Genomic DNA, 17852 nt, shown 5'->3' with positions numbered 1-17852 from the left:
CCTAATGGTTGAACCCTGCTGTGACTCTGATTAACAGTGTCTTTTATCAGATGTCTGGCTTCAATTTCTAGTTTCACAGTCTGCAGCATGAAGGTACAGTATGTGACAAGTACTCGTGCCTTTGTGTCAGAACATGCCCACCCACGAAGCAAAAGTTAGGTGATGATTGATAGGGGCAAATCAATAGTTAGGTGTGAACTTTTGTAGTTCCTCTGTTGCTAGCAGAGTTTGTGAGAAGTGACACATTGTGATAAAATAAGAAATCAGACTTGAATCAAACAAAGTAATAATTATAAGCAACAGGCTCTCATCAATGAGGACAGCATTTAATCAAAAAACATTGACTTGTTCATAAAAACTGAATACGGATATATGTAAAGTACGTAATGACAGAGAACAAAGGCATTGATCAGTAAGGACACCCAACTGTCAAACAATAGCAGACAATCTGACACCCATTAAAATTGACCGATTTATTACACAAGACAATGTAACTGAAACTGACATGATTTCCCACATACTGTATTGCAGCATGTGGGGCTCTTTGACGTTGCTGGTGGGTCACTTGTCACTGAGCAGCTCTTCTATAAAGGACACAACACCAGTAGATGACTGACAGATAGCTACTACAGACAGAGGAACAGGTAGATCAAATCAAAAATTATTCAATGAATTTCACACCTGCAGGAAATGCAGAGAAACTGAATATAGGTAAGTGAAATATAATATTGTGTGTATGTGACAGATAGAGAGAGAGATCAACAGGGTAGCATAGGCTTTACAAGACAGTGATTTTCTAATTTATGGAACAGGGCTGTAAATTCCATGTATATTTCTCCTAATTTTACATAATTTTTAAAATAACTGTGCTCCAGGTACTTGTCAGGAGCACTCCACAAGGGAAACAATCAAAAGTCAAAAAAGCTTTTGTACTCTGAAAGATGTCTCTGAAATCTCTCTTTTTATTAAATTATATACCATTCATCTGTGCTCAGCCCTATAAGTTAATAAAAAAAACTATTTAAACCAATAGTATTTGCCAAAGCCTTTCAATTCTATCAATCTGAATGAAAAAGTGTCATTTGCAAATTATTGAGTTTATTCATGTTTCTGTTACTAGGTAGGTTTGTCCAGACCAGGTGGATTTCAGCACCACAGCAACAGACAGCAGGACCTGCTCAATTTATTTGTAGGATGTGAAAATTGTTTTATTTTGATTGTAACATACTGAAATATCAGCAGGATATATCAGCAGGAGGCTCTCTAACTATTCTGTGTAAAGGGCATCTGGATTTAGAGCCTTATGACATTGAGTCTTATATTTCAAACCAGTTGTATAAGTTCAATGAATGAGTTTGACTTTTTGTGTGTTTTGTGTTATGCTGAGAGGAATGATGTTACATAATCAAATGAATTATTACTGTGTTAACATTTTGTTCCTTTTTTCTCTTTTCCAAGGGATGAAACAATGTTTTAAAAGAGCTAACATCAATCCTATTGTTTTGAATGCTTTGGAAGACTACTGGTTTTGTTGTTGTAAATACACTCAGACAACAAACCACAGTCTGCCTTAATATTCAAAATGTACAACTCAGTAAATAACACGCTGGAAACTTTGCATGGATACTTACACAAGGGACTGCTTCTTGAACATAGACTGACTTACTATGTTGCTAATATTCATTAAAAGTTCTTGTTATTAACCTCAGTTATTTTGCCATTATAACAGAAATAATACTGCTGCGTCTTTGTGAAGAATAAAGAACTTAACCTGTGAAAGAAGTGTCAAAATATATATTTCTAAGATGAAAATGTCTCAGAAATGAATTTGTTTGCAGCCACAAATTGTGAACATGCAGTTTTATCATATTTAACAGTTGATTATTGCCCAAATGTTTGTAATGAGTTTAAGGATGAAAAATTTATGTCAGAACCTAAATATTAAGCTACCTAAGTATTGAAGGTGGGAATGATGAGAGTGGATGCTGTCATAATCTCTCAAGTGTTGTCAGTTATCCAGGTTGAGGACATCTACAGTAGAAATAGTCTGCTAAAGGCAACTGAACTTACTGTGCGGTTGCAACAGAAGGTCAGTGGCCTTTGACATACTTCTTCTAGAGACATCTGTGTTTCTATGGTCACAGTTACATATTGATGTTCAGTATTAAAAACAGTAAACCCAGAGAAACTGAAAATGAAAACCTGACAATAGATACTGGGAATAATATGAACTGAAATCTGAAAAAACAGCACCTGATAAGTTGCTGTTTTTAATCTTGTGTGTTTCAGTTGTTTGGTATTTTCCATTTTGAATTAATGTTTTACTCATAACACTTGTTGATTGTAGATATTTTGCCCCTAAAATATGATGTTGTTGTGATGATGAAATTTAATACTCTTCTAGGGGATCCACACAATAAGCCTTTTGGCTTTTTGGCTCTGCCAGCACATCTCTCATGATTGTATGAATATTTCCTAGTGTTTTTAATTTTTACTTGATTTTTTATATTTTATCTTCTATTTCAATACTGTGCAAATCAATAAACAAACAAACCCATAACACATTACTTGATATTTGGAAGGATATCCTGTATACAAGTAGCTAAGAGGGCTGTAGCATGTATGAATGATTTCAGAGCAGCGGCTCTTACATCCGATGTAGTGAAGGTTTATGAGATCCCAGATGCCGTTTATGGATGCACACATTTAGTTCTGACAAACTGGTTATATATAGGAGCCATTAAAGAACATTTACTCCACTTCAAATGTGTAAGTGGTGCTCATTCTGTTAGAATACTGTATTATGGTTTTAGCTCTGTGTTTCATAAGATTCAATTACATGTTATGTTTCAAAAGTTATTAAATATTCCCCCAGCACATTTGTTCACATTGTTTATTATGTGACCAATAAATCTCAGTTCTATGTTAAATTCTGCTGCAGTATTGAATAAAATTGTACAACTTTCATCCAAGAAACTGGCCTCTAAACCTCATTGTCTTAATGTTTAAAATGTGCTTTGTCAAGTAAATTTATTGAAGACACAGCTTTGATAAGATTAACTGTCAAACAAAAAAAGTTATGCTGTTAAAATAAGAACAGGCAAAAAAAAAAATGATTTCACTTAAAATGACACTAATTAAGATTTTAGTCATATACAATATTATAATAAAACTATTGAGGTACTTTTTTTCTTCTGATAAACAGTTACAAGTTCCTCTTCCACAAATGATCATATACATAAAACTAAACTAAAACTAAAAACTAAAAAAATACAAAAACAAACTAACACGGAGCTAGGGGGAGTTACAGTTCATGTAGAGATTTTAAACAAAAAACAGGCATTCATAGTTATTACAGCCTTTGGATTCAAAGAAAATCCAACTGAATCAATAAACTGTTTGACCTCCTTTGTGAAAACCAAGAAGTTAGACTTTTTACCTGTAAGTTTGATTTTATGAATATGAAATGTAGCTGATAAAATTAAAAGATTTACAATATATAGCTGGTAATTCAATATAGAGTTATAGTATCTTGTAGTAAAGTGCATCTTTTCATGTCAAGGACCACTAAATTAACACAAATTAGACCGCAGACCCCCATCTGATATGATTTTTGCTTTTAGATGTTTTATTACAGAAAGGGTATGAAACCCATGACCAAAATAGTCATAAATTCTGTCATTGTGTTACTTATGGATGGAATTATAGTGAACATAAATTATTCCCCTTTTTACTGGGGACCCCCTGGGACCCTCTCAAGGACCCCTGAGGGTCCCTGGACCCCACTTTAAGAACCACTGTTCTAGTATTCCAAACACTACATGTTTACAAAATAATCTAAAATTTTCATCAATTTGGCTGTTGATAAAGATACACATGTTATTATATGTATGTTTATATACGTATTATTGAGGTGCTTTTGTAGTCAGTGGTGGAAGAAGTATTCAGATCTTTTACTTAAGTAAAAGTAGCAATACCACAGTGTAAAAATACTCCATTACAAAAGTCTTGCATTTAAAATCCTACTCAAGTAAAAGTATTAGCAGCAAAATGTACTTAAAGTATTAAAGTAAAAGTACTTGTTTTGCAGAAAATCAGGTTGTAATATTTTACATATATTGAAGAAAGTACATTAATACTGATGAGTCAGTTGCAGCTGCTCGAGGTGGAGCCAGTTTGAAATACTCTGTGAGGGTCACAGATAAATGTGAGGGGTGGTGAGATGATAGATTAGAAAAGTTCTGCTACATCAATTTGGACTACTATTGTTTTCTTTTCTTTAATCTTTGCATTTTTTTTTTTTTTACTTTTGGCCTTGAACAGTTATTATAACAGTTATGTAAGGGGAAATGTCTCTCTGGTGGAACTGCAAACAACTCAGAGACATCTGAAACATGACAAAGAGACACAAATACACTCTGATTCTTTATAAAGGGCCACAAGCCAAACATTTTAAACCACTGGTTTAATCTTTAATGATGCAGTGTGATTTATAAGCTTATTTTTATGTTATTTCGTGTCAAATCTTCATCTGAAAAGCAACTAAAGTTGTCAAATGCAGTGTAGAAATTACAATATCTCCCTCTGAAATGTAGTGGAGTGGAAGAATAAAGTAGCATCAAATGGAAATACTCCAGTAAAGTACAAGTAACTCAAAACTGTACTTAAGTACAGTATTTGAGTGAATGTACTTGGTTACTTCCCACCACTGGTTTTAGGTTTTACTTGTCATGATGCGTTCAAGAGGCCAAACCCAAAATTCAGCCCAAACTTTCGGGCTCCTCCTCTGGACTGCCCCTAAACTTCCATTCTCCAAAAAAAAAAAAAAAAACCTCCAGCGTTATCCTCAATCCATGGTGTAATTTCTACAACATCAAAGTAGGTGAAGTTAAGTGTTTACAAGGACTCACCTAATCAACGCCTGCTGTTTAACGCGACCCGTTTCTTACAGGATAATGTAGTATAAATCCCAGGTAGAGAGATCCAGCTTCATCCTCATGTTTTGGTTTTGTTGTTCGGACTGCTGGTGGCTAACTCGCTAACTTTAGCTTAGCTAAGGTTATCTGGGAAACAGGCAACTCCACTAGCGTGTAAAACTTTGGGAAGCTATTTGACATTACAGCATTCTTAGAAAAAAGCACACGTACGAGGGTTTTTTTCATGGATAAACGGTACCCGAACACGTTTAGCTAAGTTACTATGAATGTTTAACAGTTCTAACGGTGCCCAACTTGGTCAACGTAACGTTAACTAGCGTAGAAACATCACCGTGTTTTTAAAGTGCTATCATGAATGAAAACGTAGCTTACTTGCTCAAAACCAACCAGTTTACTTGAAGAAGAAGGAGCATCGTGTTGATCGAGTTAAATAACTTAAACGAAGTCGATCTAACTGTGTTAACTAATTTAAGTTAACGGTAACTTTACAGACAAAAGTGATGTCAACAGTTTACGCTAAAGCAGTAACAGTTAGGTTAGCGTTAACACCAACTTTAACTACAGGTCTAAAACTTCATATTTGATGAGAAGTTAGATCCTAAATCCAGTTATAGCCAACTGGAGTAACTTTAGTGGGGAACTGTGATTGTAACATGAAAATAACTTTGGGCAGAAGACGACGAGAGTTTATTAAAGGACGGGTTTACCATTTTTCAAATCTTAAAGGCTTAGTCTGTCTTAAAACAACAGTCAGGTGCCCAAATAAACATTGAAACATGTTTTTCATGCCATAATCAGTCCTCCTGTTCATACTGACCATTAGAAGATCCCTTCATAACACGCCTACAATGTAAGTGATGATGGGGTTTAAAAATCCACAAGCCTCCTTCTGTGCACAAATGTATTTAAAAGCAGAGATTTACCAATACTGATATTAAATAGCTGGACTGGGTATTAGTGACAATGGGCTGATACCATTATTTTGATATATAACTATTCAGAAAATTTATATCTATGTATTTATTTGTCACATTTTGTTTTACAAAGTTAGGAAAACAGTGTTTAAGTCAAGCCTGTTTTTGCCTTACACATAAAAGAATGATCCCAGTCTCTTCCACATAGTTGGGCATACAGCTTATTAATTGAACACCAGTATTGGATCGGTACTCAGTATTGGCCAATACCCAAAGCCCAGCTATTGGAACTGAAAAAGCTGGATCAGTGCATCCCTATTTAAAAGTTTCAACTTTACAGTCTTTTTAGTGCCAAAGTCCTTCTTTTTGTTGCTACACTTCCACTGCAGCTCAACAGGGAAACACTGTCCTAGGAAACACAAAGAGGGAATTTGATGCTAAAAAGACTGTAAATGTGTCAGATATCCACTTGATATGACTAACTCAGACTGCTGACTCGTCATTGGAGCTTCACCTAAACTTTTAAATGCTTTTTATTTCACAAAATGACTGTGAAATTTAACTTAACTGGATTTTGGCCCACCATCACTTACATTGAAAGCGCATTTGAAGGGGATATTTTAACAGCCAGTGTGAAGGGGAGGAATGATTACAGCGAGGAAAACCTCTTTCAGTGTTCATATGGACACCTGACTGTTGTTTTAAGAATAAAAATTCTGAACCTATCCTTTAATGTACAACTAGAGAAGCACTGCTATTTCTCTGAATAATGTGGAAAAAATGGAGACATGTTACATTTACCAACCTATTACTTGAGACCCTTTTTTGTCAAATATGAACTAAAAGTTTGTTCATATTTTTAAAGTATATCTGAGATGTAGCCTAGCTTATGCATGTGTCTAGCTTAATATAATTTAAATGTATACGGCATTAACATGATAAATATTAAAACCTTTTATTTCTGACAGCTGTTGTCTAGTATTTATGTTTTTAACAGTACCTATGCTTTGTGCTTGGCAGAAAAAAAGGAACACATAGACAACCTGCTTTAAGTCTAAATTTGCTTGCAAAAAGCCCTTAAAAGTGTAAACATGCTCAACTGAGAGAAACAATGGCAAGGTGAAACATTATATATTGTAGCTTAAGGGAGAACGATATCATAATATATACTGTGAGATGATATAATTTGTTGTTTGTCTGAGATTTTGCAATACCGTTCATACACCGTTCACTCTCGGCGTTATTGTATCCTTCAGCCAGATGACTCGATGCACTAAAAAAAATCTTCTTTCTCTCTTCTTTCCCTTCTAGTGGCCCAAAGATGATCCATACATAGCGGAGGAACACGGAAGAGCTCCAACGGAGTAGCAGAAATGTCTCCCAAATTGCCTGGTGGCCAGGGCAAAGGGGATTATTCTGCGGTGCAAGTAGCTGTTCGAGTGCGTCCTCTGCTGCCTAAAGAGCTCCTGCACTGCCACGAGAGCTGCATCACTGTGGACTCTGAACTTTGTCGGGTTACTCTGGGCCATGACCGACACTTCCTTTGTGACTTTGTATTTGAAGAAACCTGCTGTCAGGAGGAAGTTTATTCTGTGTCTGTCCAGCCACTCATAGATGCCTTCTTCCAGGGTTTCAATGCTACAGTCTTTGCCTATGGTCAGACGGGCTCAGGCAAGACTTACACCATTGGAGAAGCTAATATTTGTAAGTTAGTTATTTTATCGTTTCTTGCATTGTCCACTTCACTTGTTGTTAGCCCAATTTATTCTGTATTAATATGAACTAGGCTCAAGTAGCCTTTTACTACCACTACCACCACTATAACACCATTCAAAAAGAGGAAAGGACTGGAAAGAAAGTATCATCAGTTGTCAAACAAAGTATGGACTGTGCTCTAATCAAGTTTTACCTAAAACTAAAACCGCTGCATGAAATTATGTGTGTTTAATGTGTGTTTTGTAGGTTCGTTCAGAGATGAGGAGCAGGGTATCATCCCCAGAGCTGTTGCAGATGTCTTCAAGCTGCTAGATGAAAATGACCTCACAGACTTCTCAGTCCGAGTCTCCTATTTGGAGGTCTACAAAGAGGAATTCAAGGACTTACTGGAGGTGGAGACAGCAAGCAAGGACATCCACATCCGGGAGGATAAGGGCAACATCGGTATGAAATATCAATCTCTTCATTTTGCCATTACATATTTATTAAATATTATCTGTAAGCATATTTTGTGTTTGTAATATGAATTATGACTCTGTATTTAATGGGTTTTTTATATGATTATTTACATGTTACATTTTGTATGTGACTTCCTAGTTTTGTGTGGTGTAAAGGAGTGCGAAGTGGAGGGTCTCGATGAGGTGCTGAGTTTACTAGAATCAGGAAACACAGCGAGGCACACTGGTGCAACCCAGATGAATCCAAACTCAAGCCGGTCTCACACCATTTTTACCTTGTACATGGATCAGCGTCGGGGAAGTTCACGCCTTTACGGGACTGCTACAAGTGCTGGACCACAAATGTTGTCTTCCAAGTTCCACTTTGTGGATCTGGCAGGATCAGAGCGCATCTTAAGGACAGGCAACACTGGAGAGAGACTGAAAGAAAGCATCCAGATTAACAGCGGTCTTCTGGCGCTGGGAAATGTTATAGGGGCACTGGGAGACCCCAAGAGGAAAGGCTCTCACATACCATACAGAGATTCTAAAATCACAAGGTACATTTTTAATAAGTTGACAAAATATTTTAGTATACTATTTCAACAGAAATTGGTATAGAATATCAGTTTGATTTAATTTTTATTATTCCTGTTTCACTTAGGATCCTAAAAGACTCTTTAGGAGGAAATTCCAAAACACTGATGATTGCCTGCATCAGCCCATCTTCCTCAGACTTTGATGAGAGTCTAAATACACTAAACTATGCCACACGGGCCCGAAACATTCAAAACCGGGCGACAGTCAACTGCAAGCGAGAGCCAGATCGGGTGGAAGGGCTGGAGCAGCAAATCAAGGCCCTTCGTAGAGCCCTCGAAAACCGCCAGCGTTCAGAGACCCGCATCATTGCTCATGCTGATCCAAACAGGAGACCTCGACTTGGCGAGGGAGAAATCAGCAGACTGCAAGCCCAGAGTGCCCATTATAGGACTTGCACAGACACTGCATACAGGTTAAAGCATATTAATTTATTAAGTTGAATTTAGTCTGCATGATTTAATCTGTGCTTTTTTATCTTAACTTATTTAGCATGTGTGCTGCATTTCCTTGGCCGTTGAGTAGTACTGTTATTTGTGAATTAATGTTCATATATAAGACAAAGTTAGGATATTAAAATATGGCATTTCATTGTTCTACTTGGTGGCACACAGTCAATCTTCTTTCTGTCCCTTTGTCATCAACACTTCATATTTATGCATGCAAACCTCAAACCATGATAAAAACTGTCCTAATTCCAAGTGAGCCAAATGGATGCCATATTTTAAAGTGAACCAGAGGAAGTTCAAATAGCACTGGTATGATTTTTACAAATCCCTAAAGAAATCAAAACCCACAAAGAATTTACAAACATTATCTAGAGCCCAATAGAGTTTACACAACTCTATTGTTGTCCAAAAAAATATTAAAACCAAATAAAAGAGCCATACCTTCCCACTGACAGATTCCTGAATTGCAGTTGACATGGCCAGTGTTTTTTTGTTTTTTGTTTTTTTTTAAACAATCTGCAACTTAATTTTTGATTTTCAGAAGGGAGCAGTTCTCTTTTGGAAAGGCGTCTGGTTACACTGGTTTGTTAGTTTGCAGAGCTCAAAGAAATCCATGACACACTTTAGGGACAGTAATTGAGGTTGTTTGCTTTGAGGCATAAAGCAGAATCAGCTGTATCAGACTTCACTGAAGTGAGTGTCTCTCTGGCTGAATCACTCCACAATTGTCCTCAGTGTGAAATATGTTTTTCTCACATTTTTATACATTAAAGAAGAATTAGTGATTGTATATGGCTGAAATATCACAGGTTGCTGCGGGAGCTGCAGAGTGAAGGGGCACTGACTGCAGAGCAGAGCCTGAGAGTAAAGGAGTGGCTGTGTTCAGTGGAGGAGGAACGGAGTGGGCTGACCACTGCTTCTGGACCAGACAGCGGTATCGAGAACAGCTCTACTGAGGACAGTGTTGCATTAAGGAGGGGAAGACCTTCTGTAAGCAACCAGGTATATCTCTCACTCTCACAAATAACATTAAAATCGGTTTAGTAAAATGTTGTGAATTTAGGGATCCAGTACTGATATGTCTGTAAATGTGATTTTTTTTGTTGTTGTTGTTGTTTTTTTTACCCAGGATCCAGAGGCTGTGGAGGAGAGGTGGAGCCATGAGCATGAAAGTGAGAAAGATGGAGAGAAAGAGGACAGTATTGTCCAGCTTCAAGCCCAGATCCAGCGGTTAGAGAGCGAGAACACAGACTTCTTAGCGGCTCTGGAGGACGCTATGGAGCAATACAAGCAGCAGGTCAGACTCAGGGGAATTCTAATATTGTTTTTCCATTAGTGTGGTGTGTCACAGTTAAGTCACGACCTGCCGCGTTTATTGATATTTCATCAGCAGAGTCACAGCAGTCCTGATGTAATATGGTCCAAGTCCAGGTCCAGTTTTATAAATTCTGTTGTTGTTACTAGGAGTTTGTTACAGTCCTTATTCTCACCTTGATAATAGTTAGGATATAATTTGATTGGTTTTCTCTTTCAGAGTGATAAGCTGCAGGAGCAACAGGACCTGATAGCGGAGCTGCAGTGCCTGCTGTCTACTCCAGGGCTGCTGGGCCTGGGCCTTAATCTGAGACCACGGCCACACACTGCTCCTATGGGCTCCATGCAACACAGCCAAAATGGAGGCTCACACAGACAGGTAACCATCAGCAGAGCTAGTTTCTCTGCCTGTGATGTCATATGGACTAAAGCAGTGATTCAAGTGTGTCCTCCCAAGAGGAATCAGCACTTTAAAAGGTTTTCAGTGGTAGGAATTGTAGGTGCGTGCTGATTATGGCCTGTAGAGCCACGACACCAGATGCAGCCTTATATTATCAGTTTGCAAGGCTTTGATATTAACTAAACGTATTAAACCTGACTCTCGATATATATATAGTGATTATAACTTCCAGTTTAACATAAAGTACAATATTATATAAATGTATCTCTTAAATTTTGTTCACCAGAAAATACCAAAGTAGGCTTGTTTGTGGTTACAGGTCAGTCCAGTGGGATATCTTGTTAATGCACCCTGTGGTGATCAGGATGTCGACCTCCATGAGGAGCAGGAGATCCTTGGAGGAGCAGAAACGCAGGACACAGAAGAAGAGGGCAGTCACTCCAACCTCCTCCGGGAGAGACGCAGGTATGTTTGTAGGAATCATAGCTTGCAGTTTACACTATAAATTGAAAACAGTACAGACTGATCATTCACCAACAGCGTTCATCTCATTGCTCCTGTGCTCGTGTTACATATGAAATGTATAGAATATAATGCCTATGCTTTTCTCAGGCTGGTGAACTTGACCTGGACCAAGAGGGACATGCTCTCAGGAGGACTAGCAGCTGGTGGTAAAGTGCTCATGTCTCAGCTGCTTGAGCCAGACCAGCACCCCAGTTTAGCCAGAAAAGCATGTAAGTCTAAGCTGCCTCAGATGCACCTTCTGTATGTGTTTATAACAGATTTGATGGAGCACTGAGGGTGAAGCCAAATCAAAATAAAATGATCCACTGGATTTTTATTGTGTCTGTACTCAGATACTCAGTGTTTCTTTCTATTTGCGTAACGTCACTGTTGACATTCTTTGCGCACAAATGCCATTTACGCATCCACAAAATGTAGCCTCTGTTTGTTAATATGGTCTCTGCTCTATGGTCAGAGGTTCAGATTACACCCAATCTATGCTCAAGTGGAGGGTGAGACCCAAACAGGGCGTGCTCATCTGTGTTGGGTACTTCAGGAAAATCTCACAAGAGAACTTAAATATGGGCTATCGCCTTGAACCACTGCCCCCTTCATTACACCACTCTGCTGACCCCTCATATTACTCTCCAATCTCTGTGCAGCCAACTCCAGTGCTGGAGAGACATCTGTACGTGAAAGTATGAAAGGTTTTGAAGGCGTTTCTGAGTGGGGTCTTCTTCAGGCACAGCAGAAAATTAGAGAACTGTCTGTCACCATCCGCATCAAAGAAGAACTCATCAAGGAGCTGGTCAAAACAGGTAGGCATTCAAATATCCCGCTCAGTAGAAGTGCTTAGTTAGAGTTAGAGGGTTTCTTTTATGTTTTTGTACATCTATTGTGTGTGTGTGTGGTTTTCTAGGTAAGGATGCTCAGGCCCTGAACAAACAGTACAGCCATAAGATCACAGCCCTGGAGAATGAAGCTGTGCAGGCGCGACAGGAGCTGCAGGAGGCCCAACGGCAGCTGCAGGATCTGGAGAGGCAGGAGAGAGAGATCAGTGCGACAGACAGGACCAGAGCACAGGAATGTCGCAGAAAGATCGCTGCTGCTCAGAGCAAAGTTCAGGTTCGACTGTCACACTTCTGTATTTCTGCCATAAAAGCACATATACAAGCACATATATGAGTTGTGTTCTTGTTTGATGACTTTCCCTGATATGTAATTAACAAAAGACCTGATTCTATATTCTTATACATTAGCTCTTTGGACCTGTACCTATGAACTTCTGAATGGGAAAAGGTTTTTGTTTGTTTATTAGGTTCTCAGTCAGCGTCAGAGGGATACTGCTCGTCTAGCTAATCTGCCCGCTCAGAGTGAACGCCGTGTTTTAGAGCTGGAGCGCAGTGTTTGGTCCATGAGGCAGCAGCAGGAGCAGCTGCAAAGGCGGCTGCGTCAGGAAAGTCAGCAGAAACGACGTCTGGAGACCGAGATGCAACGACGAACTCACAGAGTCAAGGTATCCATTAGGAGAACTTGTGGTCCCATTATTCCTATAACTTAAGGTCAATCCAGCAGAGTCACATCAGTCATCAACTTCATTACTTCAACTTTCATTGAACAAATGGAAATCAATAATCACACCTGTCACCGCATTTTTAGTAGAGAATCAATCTTTTTGACACTCATGTAGCAATTAATCAAATGGGAAATGTATTAGTGGTGATGGGACAGACCGTAATCCCATATGAGTTTCACTATGAATTTATATCAGAGGTCTCTGGTTATAATCATTGCTTCTTCTTCTGAATGAGTAAATTTACAACCAAACTGGTCTCATTTTATCACATGCGGAACAACAAATGTCCAACTTTGAATAGGCTGAATGAATGAATTAACTATAGTTTTCTCTGTTGAGTGGTAAATGCATTTGTTTACTGTTGATAGATGTAGTTTCCTTCTGAACTTGTCCTGTAATCCACCTTCATCTTCTCCACCTTTCATATCTTCTGCAGGAACTTGAGATAAAGAATGAGCAGCAGCAAAAGATCCTGAAGATCAAGACTGAGGAGATCGCTGCCTTCCAGAGGCAGAGACGCAGTGGCAGTAACGGCTCTGTCATCTCATTGGAAGAACAACAGGTGGGGAAAATAACCAGTTCTCAATGCAGTCATTTTGTTTTATCTGTTACTGTAACATATGCTGTACCTCAATAAGAGTAATTTGGATATGGATGAGTGGAATTGAAATAAATTGCAATATATGCATACCACCTGTGGTGGTGGTTTAAATTGAATACTCCATTCTGACTGTTCCACTCTGTTTTTGTGTGTTGGATGTTTATCTGTGTTTTTGTCTTCCTGTGAGCAGAAGATTGAGGAACAGAAACGCTGGCTGGACGAGGAGATGGAGCGTGTGCTGGAACAGAGGAGAGGGCTGGAAGATCTGGAAGGAGAGCTCACTAAACGAGAGGAAATCCTAGCCAAGAAAGAAGCCCTGCTACAGGAACGCAGCGGACTGGAGACTAAGAGACTCCGCTCCAGTCAGGTACTAGCAAACACAAACAACTCAGTTCAATGGCATAGTAAATAAGCAAATTCTGACATTTTTTTTGTTGGTTCATCTTTCCTCCAGGCCCTTAGTAAAGATCTGATGATGCTAACGGGGCGTATCGAATCACTTGAGCAAGAGCTGAGTGAGAGGAACGGTCTCCTTCGCAGCAGCAGTGCTCAGGACTCCCAACAGATTCGCCAAGAAATCTCCAACCTGCGTCAAGAGAAAGATTCACTGCTTAAACAAAGAGTGGAGCTGGACGATAAGTTGCGGCAGGGAAACCTGCTCTCGCCAGAGGTCAGACTCTACTCTGGGGTTCATGCAATGAAATAAATAATGTGTTTTCATAGCACTGACAGCTGATGACATTTTAATTGCTTGGCAGAGAATTATACAAATATTTAAACACGTATTGAGTGGTCACATTGCAAAAGCAGGAATGCTGACTAGCAAACATGTGGCAAGCACTGACTAGTCCTCACCGGAAGATGTAATATAAACTGTGAAAGAATTTTTATACATAGGGTTATGAAAATTAAACAGACAGAGAAAAGGCAGACCAGCTGTCCTTTCTTGGGTCAAATCTCTCTCAGTCTCTCCACAAGGCTGTTGCCAGGGGGAGTGGACGTTAAAGTATGGCAAGGGTTCTACGTGTTGTGACTTGGGCCAAGGCTGTCTGCTATGCAGGAATCCTTATCTAGACGGGCTGAGAGGTTTAACTAGGCATGCAGACAACTCTCCTTCAGACTTGATGTGGCATTTCACTTTGATATGTAACTGTTGTCTCCTGATAAATCAAGTTTGTGTTCGTCTTTTTGCATGAGACATCCATATCTACTGGAGTTTTTGAATTCAGGATTTCTATGACGTGACCTGTTTGGGATTGATCATCATAACCCCCGTCTGTTCTTTCTGATGTCACTAGGAGGAGCGAACCCTTTTCCAGCTGGACGAGGCGATTGAGGCTCTGGATGCAGCTATTGAGTACAAGAATGAGGCTATCACTCAGAGACAGAGGCAGCTGAGGGCTTCTGCCAGCATGCTCTCACAGTGGGAGATGAATCTCATGGCCAAACTCAGCTACCTGTCTGCCTCCGAGACCAGAGCTCTGCTGTGCAAGTACTTCGACAAGGTACGTGCTATCCACAGCCTGAGATTCAGTTTTATTTACTGTCTTCTTACCAATATGTATGTTGAAAAGTGTTAATATGAATGTTTTCTGTAGGTGGTGTCTCTGCGTGAGGAAGAGCGTAAGCTACAACTTGCCCTTGCTGAGCTGGAAATGCAACTAGATGAGCAGCAGAGGCTGGTGCAGTGGCTGGAAAACGCTCTTGATCGCACACAACTCGACACAGATCGCAGGCTCACACAACAGCAGAAGGAACATGAAAGGAGTGTGCAGCTCTTACTGCAGCAGTGCCGAGGTGTGTGTTTCATGGACCAGTTACAAAAATCAGTTCAATATCTCTTGCTAAAAGAAGTTGCATGCATGTGTTTATGAATAGGAGGAATTCCTATATAGGAGGTATTCACTTGTTTGGTGTTTAAAAATGTATTCTGTAAATAGAGGGCAAGTGAAGGTATTGACTGATTTCTGCCAACATATCTTTTACATTTTTATATTTTTTCCACAGTCGGCCATTAAAATTGGTAGTATTTGCATGTCTTTATGTGTATGGCTTCTTCTCCCTCCAGAGCAAATAGATGAGGGCCTGGCAGGACGGTTGCGGCAGTATGAGGGATGGATTCATAACCTCAGCAAGGAGTTAAACCACTACAAGGCGGCAAATCTGGACCTAAGCAACAAACTGAGGGAGTTCTGTGGTCCAGTCACCCAGCCAAAGGAGTATGCTAAAGGTAAATGTATTATTAGATCAAAGTGATCTTTCTTTTTCATATTTATGCTTATGATAATCATTGTGTTCACATCTTGAAGAAAGAGGGCTTTAAATATACAAGTCAAGTCATATTTAACTTTTTGCCATATAAAATGACTTAAAGTGCAAATATCCCTCCAAATATCTTCAGGCAAATCCACTTTTCTAAGATCATTACACATATTCCCAGGAACTACTGTATCTCCATTCTCCTCCTGCATTTTGTGCCACATTGACAACAGCACTATGCTATTACTATTGCCTCTTTAACATATTTTGTGATGCATCAATCACAGGATTTCATCTGCAGGAACACACAGTACGTCCAATTTAAATTCCTGGGCAGTAGTTCATCTCTGAGCATGTTTTGAATTTTCCCTGTCAGGCAGCAGTAAATTACAAAGAACATTGTGATGAGCCTGTGTTGTTGTTGTTGTCTCGTCACATACAGAAAAGACATTTCAAACTCACAGTCATTTTATAATCCCCTATTGGTATAATTTTCCAAAGTGGGGAAATGTGCTGCAGTTAGTTTCTGACCTTTTAATTACTCTGTCTTGAACATTCCTTGTACTATTTTGTTTGAGGCTGAGCTAAACTGCTCCACCCAAACTCCAGCAGATGGGACTATCGACTTTATAGTAATGACATACTGTGTGTGCTAAGTCGCTTTAGACAAAAGTGTCTGCCATATGGATGTAATGTAATATAAAGTAAATGTGTACCTTAATTCCTCTAAGAACTATTTTCCTGCAGCTTAATCTAAAAAAAAACTGTAACTAATTCTGATTAGATCAAGAAATATCTGAGTCTGGATCCACCTTTACTTTTCTGTTCAGATTTTTATTGTCAATAGAATAGGTTATCTAACATTATCTTTCTTTTAATTTCTATCCAGCTGTTTATTTTGATATTTAATAAGACGTAGCACTCAACTCTGTTGGGTAGTAATTACTGTTCAGAATCTATTATCTAAAGTCACGTGATGTGTCGTCTTTCAGTCGTGCAGTCTGATGGTAAATCAGTAGGCGTCGGCAGTACGGAGAAGCTGAGCCGCTGCTCTGAGGACAGCCAAGGAGGCAGAGGGGCGGCACAGCCTGACAAACCTCCAAGGTCCAGGGAGGAAATGCGAGAGCTGGTGAACACCCCTCTCCCATCCACGTGGCGACGCTCTTCTCTCCCCACAGAGGAACCTGCTGTCATGGAGGAGCTGTGGCTTGGAGCGACTGGGGACGTTCCTGTTAACCGTGTCATTCAAACAGGGATGGGGTCCTGGGGTGGGCCGACATCCCTGCCTGTGGTTAAATCTCGCAGAGAGTCCCGCCGCTCCAGCCTCAACATCGGACCACTGATTTCAAACAACGCATTAATTGATGTGCGGAAGAATCCTGTCTGAAAATAAATGTAGTTAATGTTACGGAAAAACTTTTACATAGTTTTTCTCTGTGGTTTCAAAAATGTCTTTGTCGTGTAATCCATTTTTAGTTTTTGTTTTTCTTTTCTTGTGCTTGTATATAAAGTTTTTTTGTAATGAACAAGGACACCCACTGATTTTTATACAAAATACTTTCACTAAAGTAAAGTTTGTTTCCATTTCATACAGTAATAAATGTAGAAGGTAAATGGTCCCAAACGTGAAAGTCAATAAGACATGAATCATTTGCATTATTATAAAATGAGGTTCTTGCTTTCTAATCATGTAGTCTTTTGACCTTCTACAATATTTTATATTAAAATGTTTTTGCCTTCTACACTCATCTGTGTTCATTCATATCTACAGTATGTTTTTATCTTAAATACAAATTTACAACTGTCTTACAACACATATCAAGAAAGTATTTCTGCTGATGGTTGGTTGGATATTATCACAGCTGATGTAGACAAGGCATGAAAGCTTGTCAAACAGCATCTAAAAGCTAATACTATGGTCATTTTAAGCTTGTAACTTTTCATCTGAAAATGATCAGTATTACCACCTGTAGCATCAAAAACATCTGTTGTAAACATCCTTAATTACCACTAAAAGCCAACATCTCAGCTAATCTGATGATAGCAGACAAAAAACCTAAACCTGAGGTAACATTAAGCTTAAAAACTGGTTTTAGGCTTTAGCCAGAAGATGAACAATAGAGAGAGCAACAAATCTTTTTTTTGTTG

At 39.0% G+C, this 17852-nt stretch overlaps 1 protein-coding gene across 2 annotated transcripts; it reads left to right on the top strand.

The window, feature by feature from the left end:
* The first annotated feature begins 4756 nt into the window (after nucleotides 1–4756).
* Nucleotides 4757–17446, top strand: kif7 (kinesin family member 7). 2 transcript variants are annotated; one of them, XM_067590703.1, is made up of 20 exons: nucleotides 4757–4878; nucleotides 7163–7555; nucleotides 7814–8011; nucleotides 8165–8564; nucleotides 8669–9016; nucleotides 9860–10052; nucleotides 10180–10347; nucleotides 10585–10743; nucleotides 11084–11229; nucleotides 11377–11498; nucleotides 11931–12086; nucleotides 12188–12393; nucleotides 12587–12784; nucleotides 13281–13406; nucleotides 13636–13812; nucleotides 13900–14115; nucleotides 14744–14950; nucleotides 15044–15242; nucleotides 15514–15675; nucleotides 16697–17446. In XM_067590703.1, the coding sequence occupies exons 2-20, from the start codon at nucleotides 7225–7227 to the stop codon at nucleotides 17089–17091; spliced, it is 4107 nt and encodes a 1368-aa protein (XP_067446804.1). In that variant the 5' UTR covers nucleotides 4757–4878; nucleotides 7163–7224; the 3' UTR covers nucleotides 17092–17446. The 2 variants fall into 2 exon arrangements, with proteins under 2 accessions (XP_067446804.1, XP_067446813.1); XM_067590712.1 differs by having other exon boundaries at nucleotides 4757–4973.
* The last annotated feature ends 406 nt before the right edge of the window (nucleotides 17447–17852 follow it).

The sequence above is a fragment of the Thunnus thynnus genome, chromosome 1, assembly GCF_963924715.1.
Source record: "Thunnus thynnus chromosome 1, fThuThy2.1, whole genome shotgun sequence".
Lineage (NCBI taxonomy): Eukaryota > Metazoa > Chordata > Actinopteri > Scombriformes > Scombridae > Thunnus > Thunnus thynnus.
Note: the sequence above shows the minus strand (reverse complement) of the source record. Positions and strands in the feature narration are given on the sequence as shown.

Bases quoted from the DNA above. Each gene is read 5' to 3' on its own strand.
- kif7 (XM_067590703.1), top strand. From the start codon at position 7,225: ATGTCTCCCAAATTGCCTGGTGGCCAGGGCAAAGGGGATTATTCTGCG. The intron at 10,053-10,179 runs GTATATCTCTCA...TTTTTTACCCAG, and splicing joins GACCTTCTGTAAGCAACCAG to GATCCAGAGGCTGTGGAGGA. The intron at 13,813-13,899 runs GTACTAGCAAAC...TCTTTCCTCCAG, and splicing joins AGAGACTCCGCTCCAGTCAG to GCCCTTAGTAAAGATCTGAT.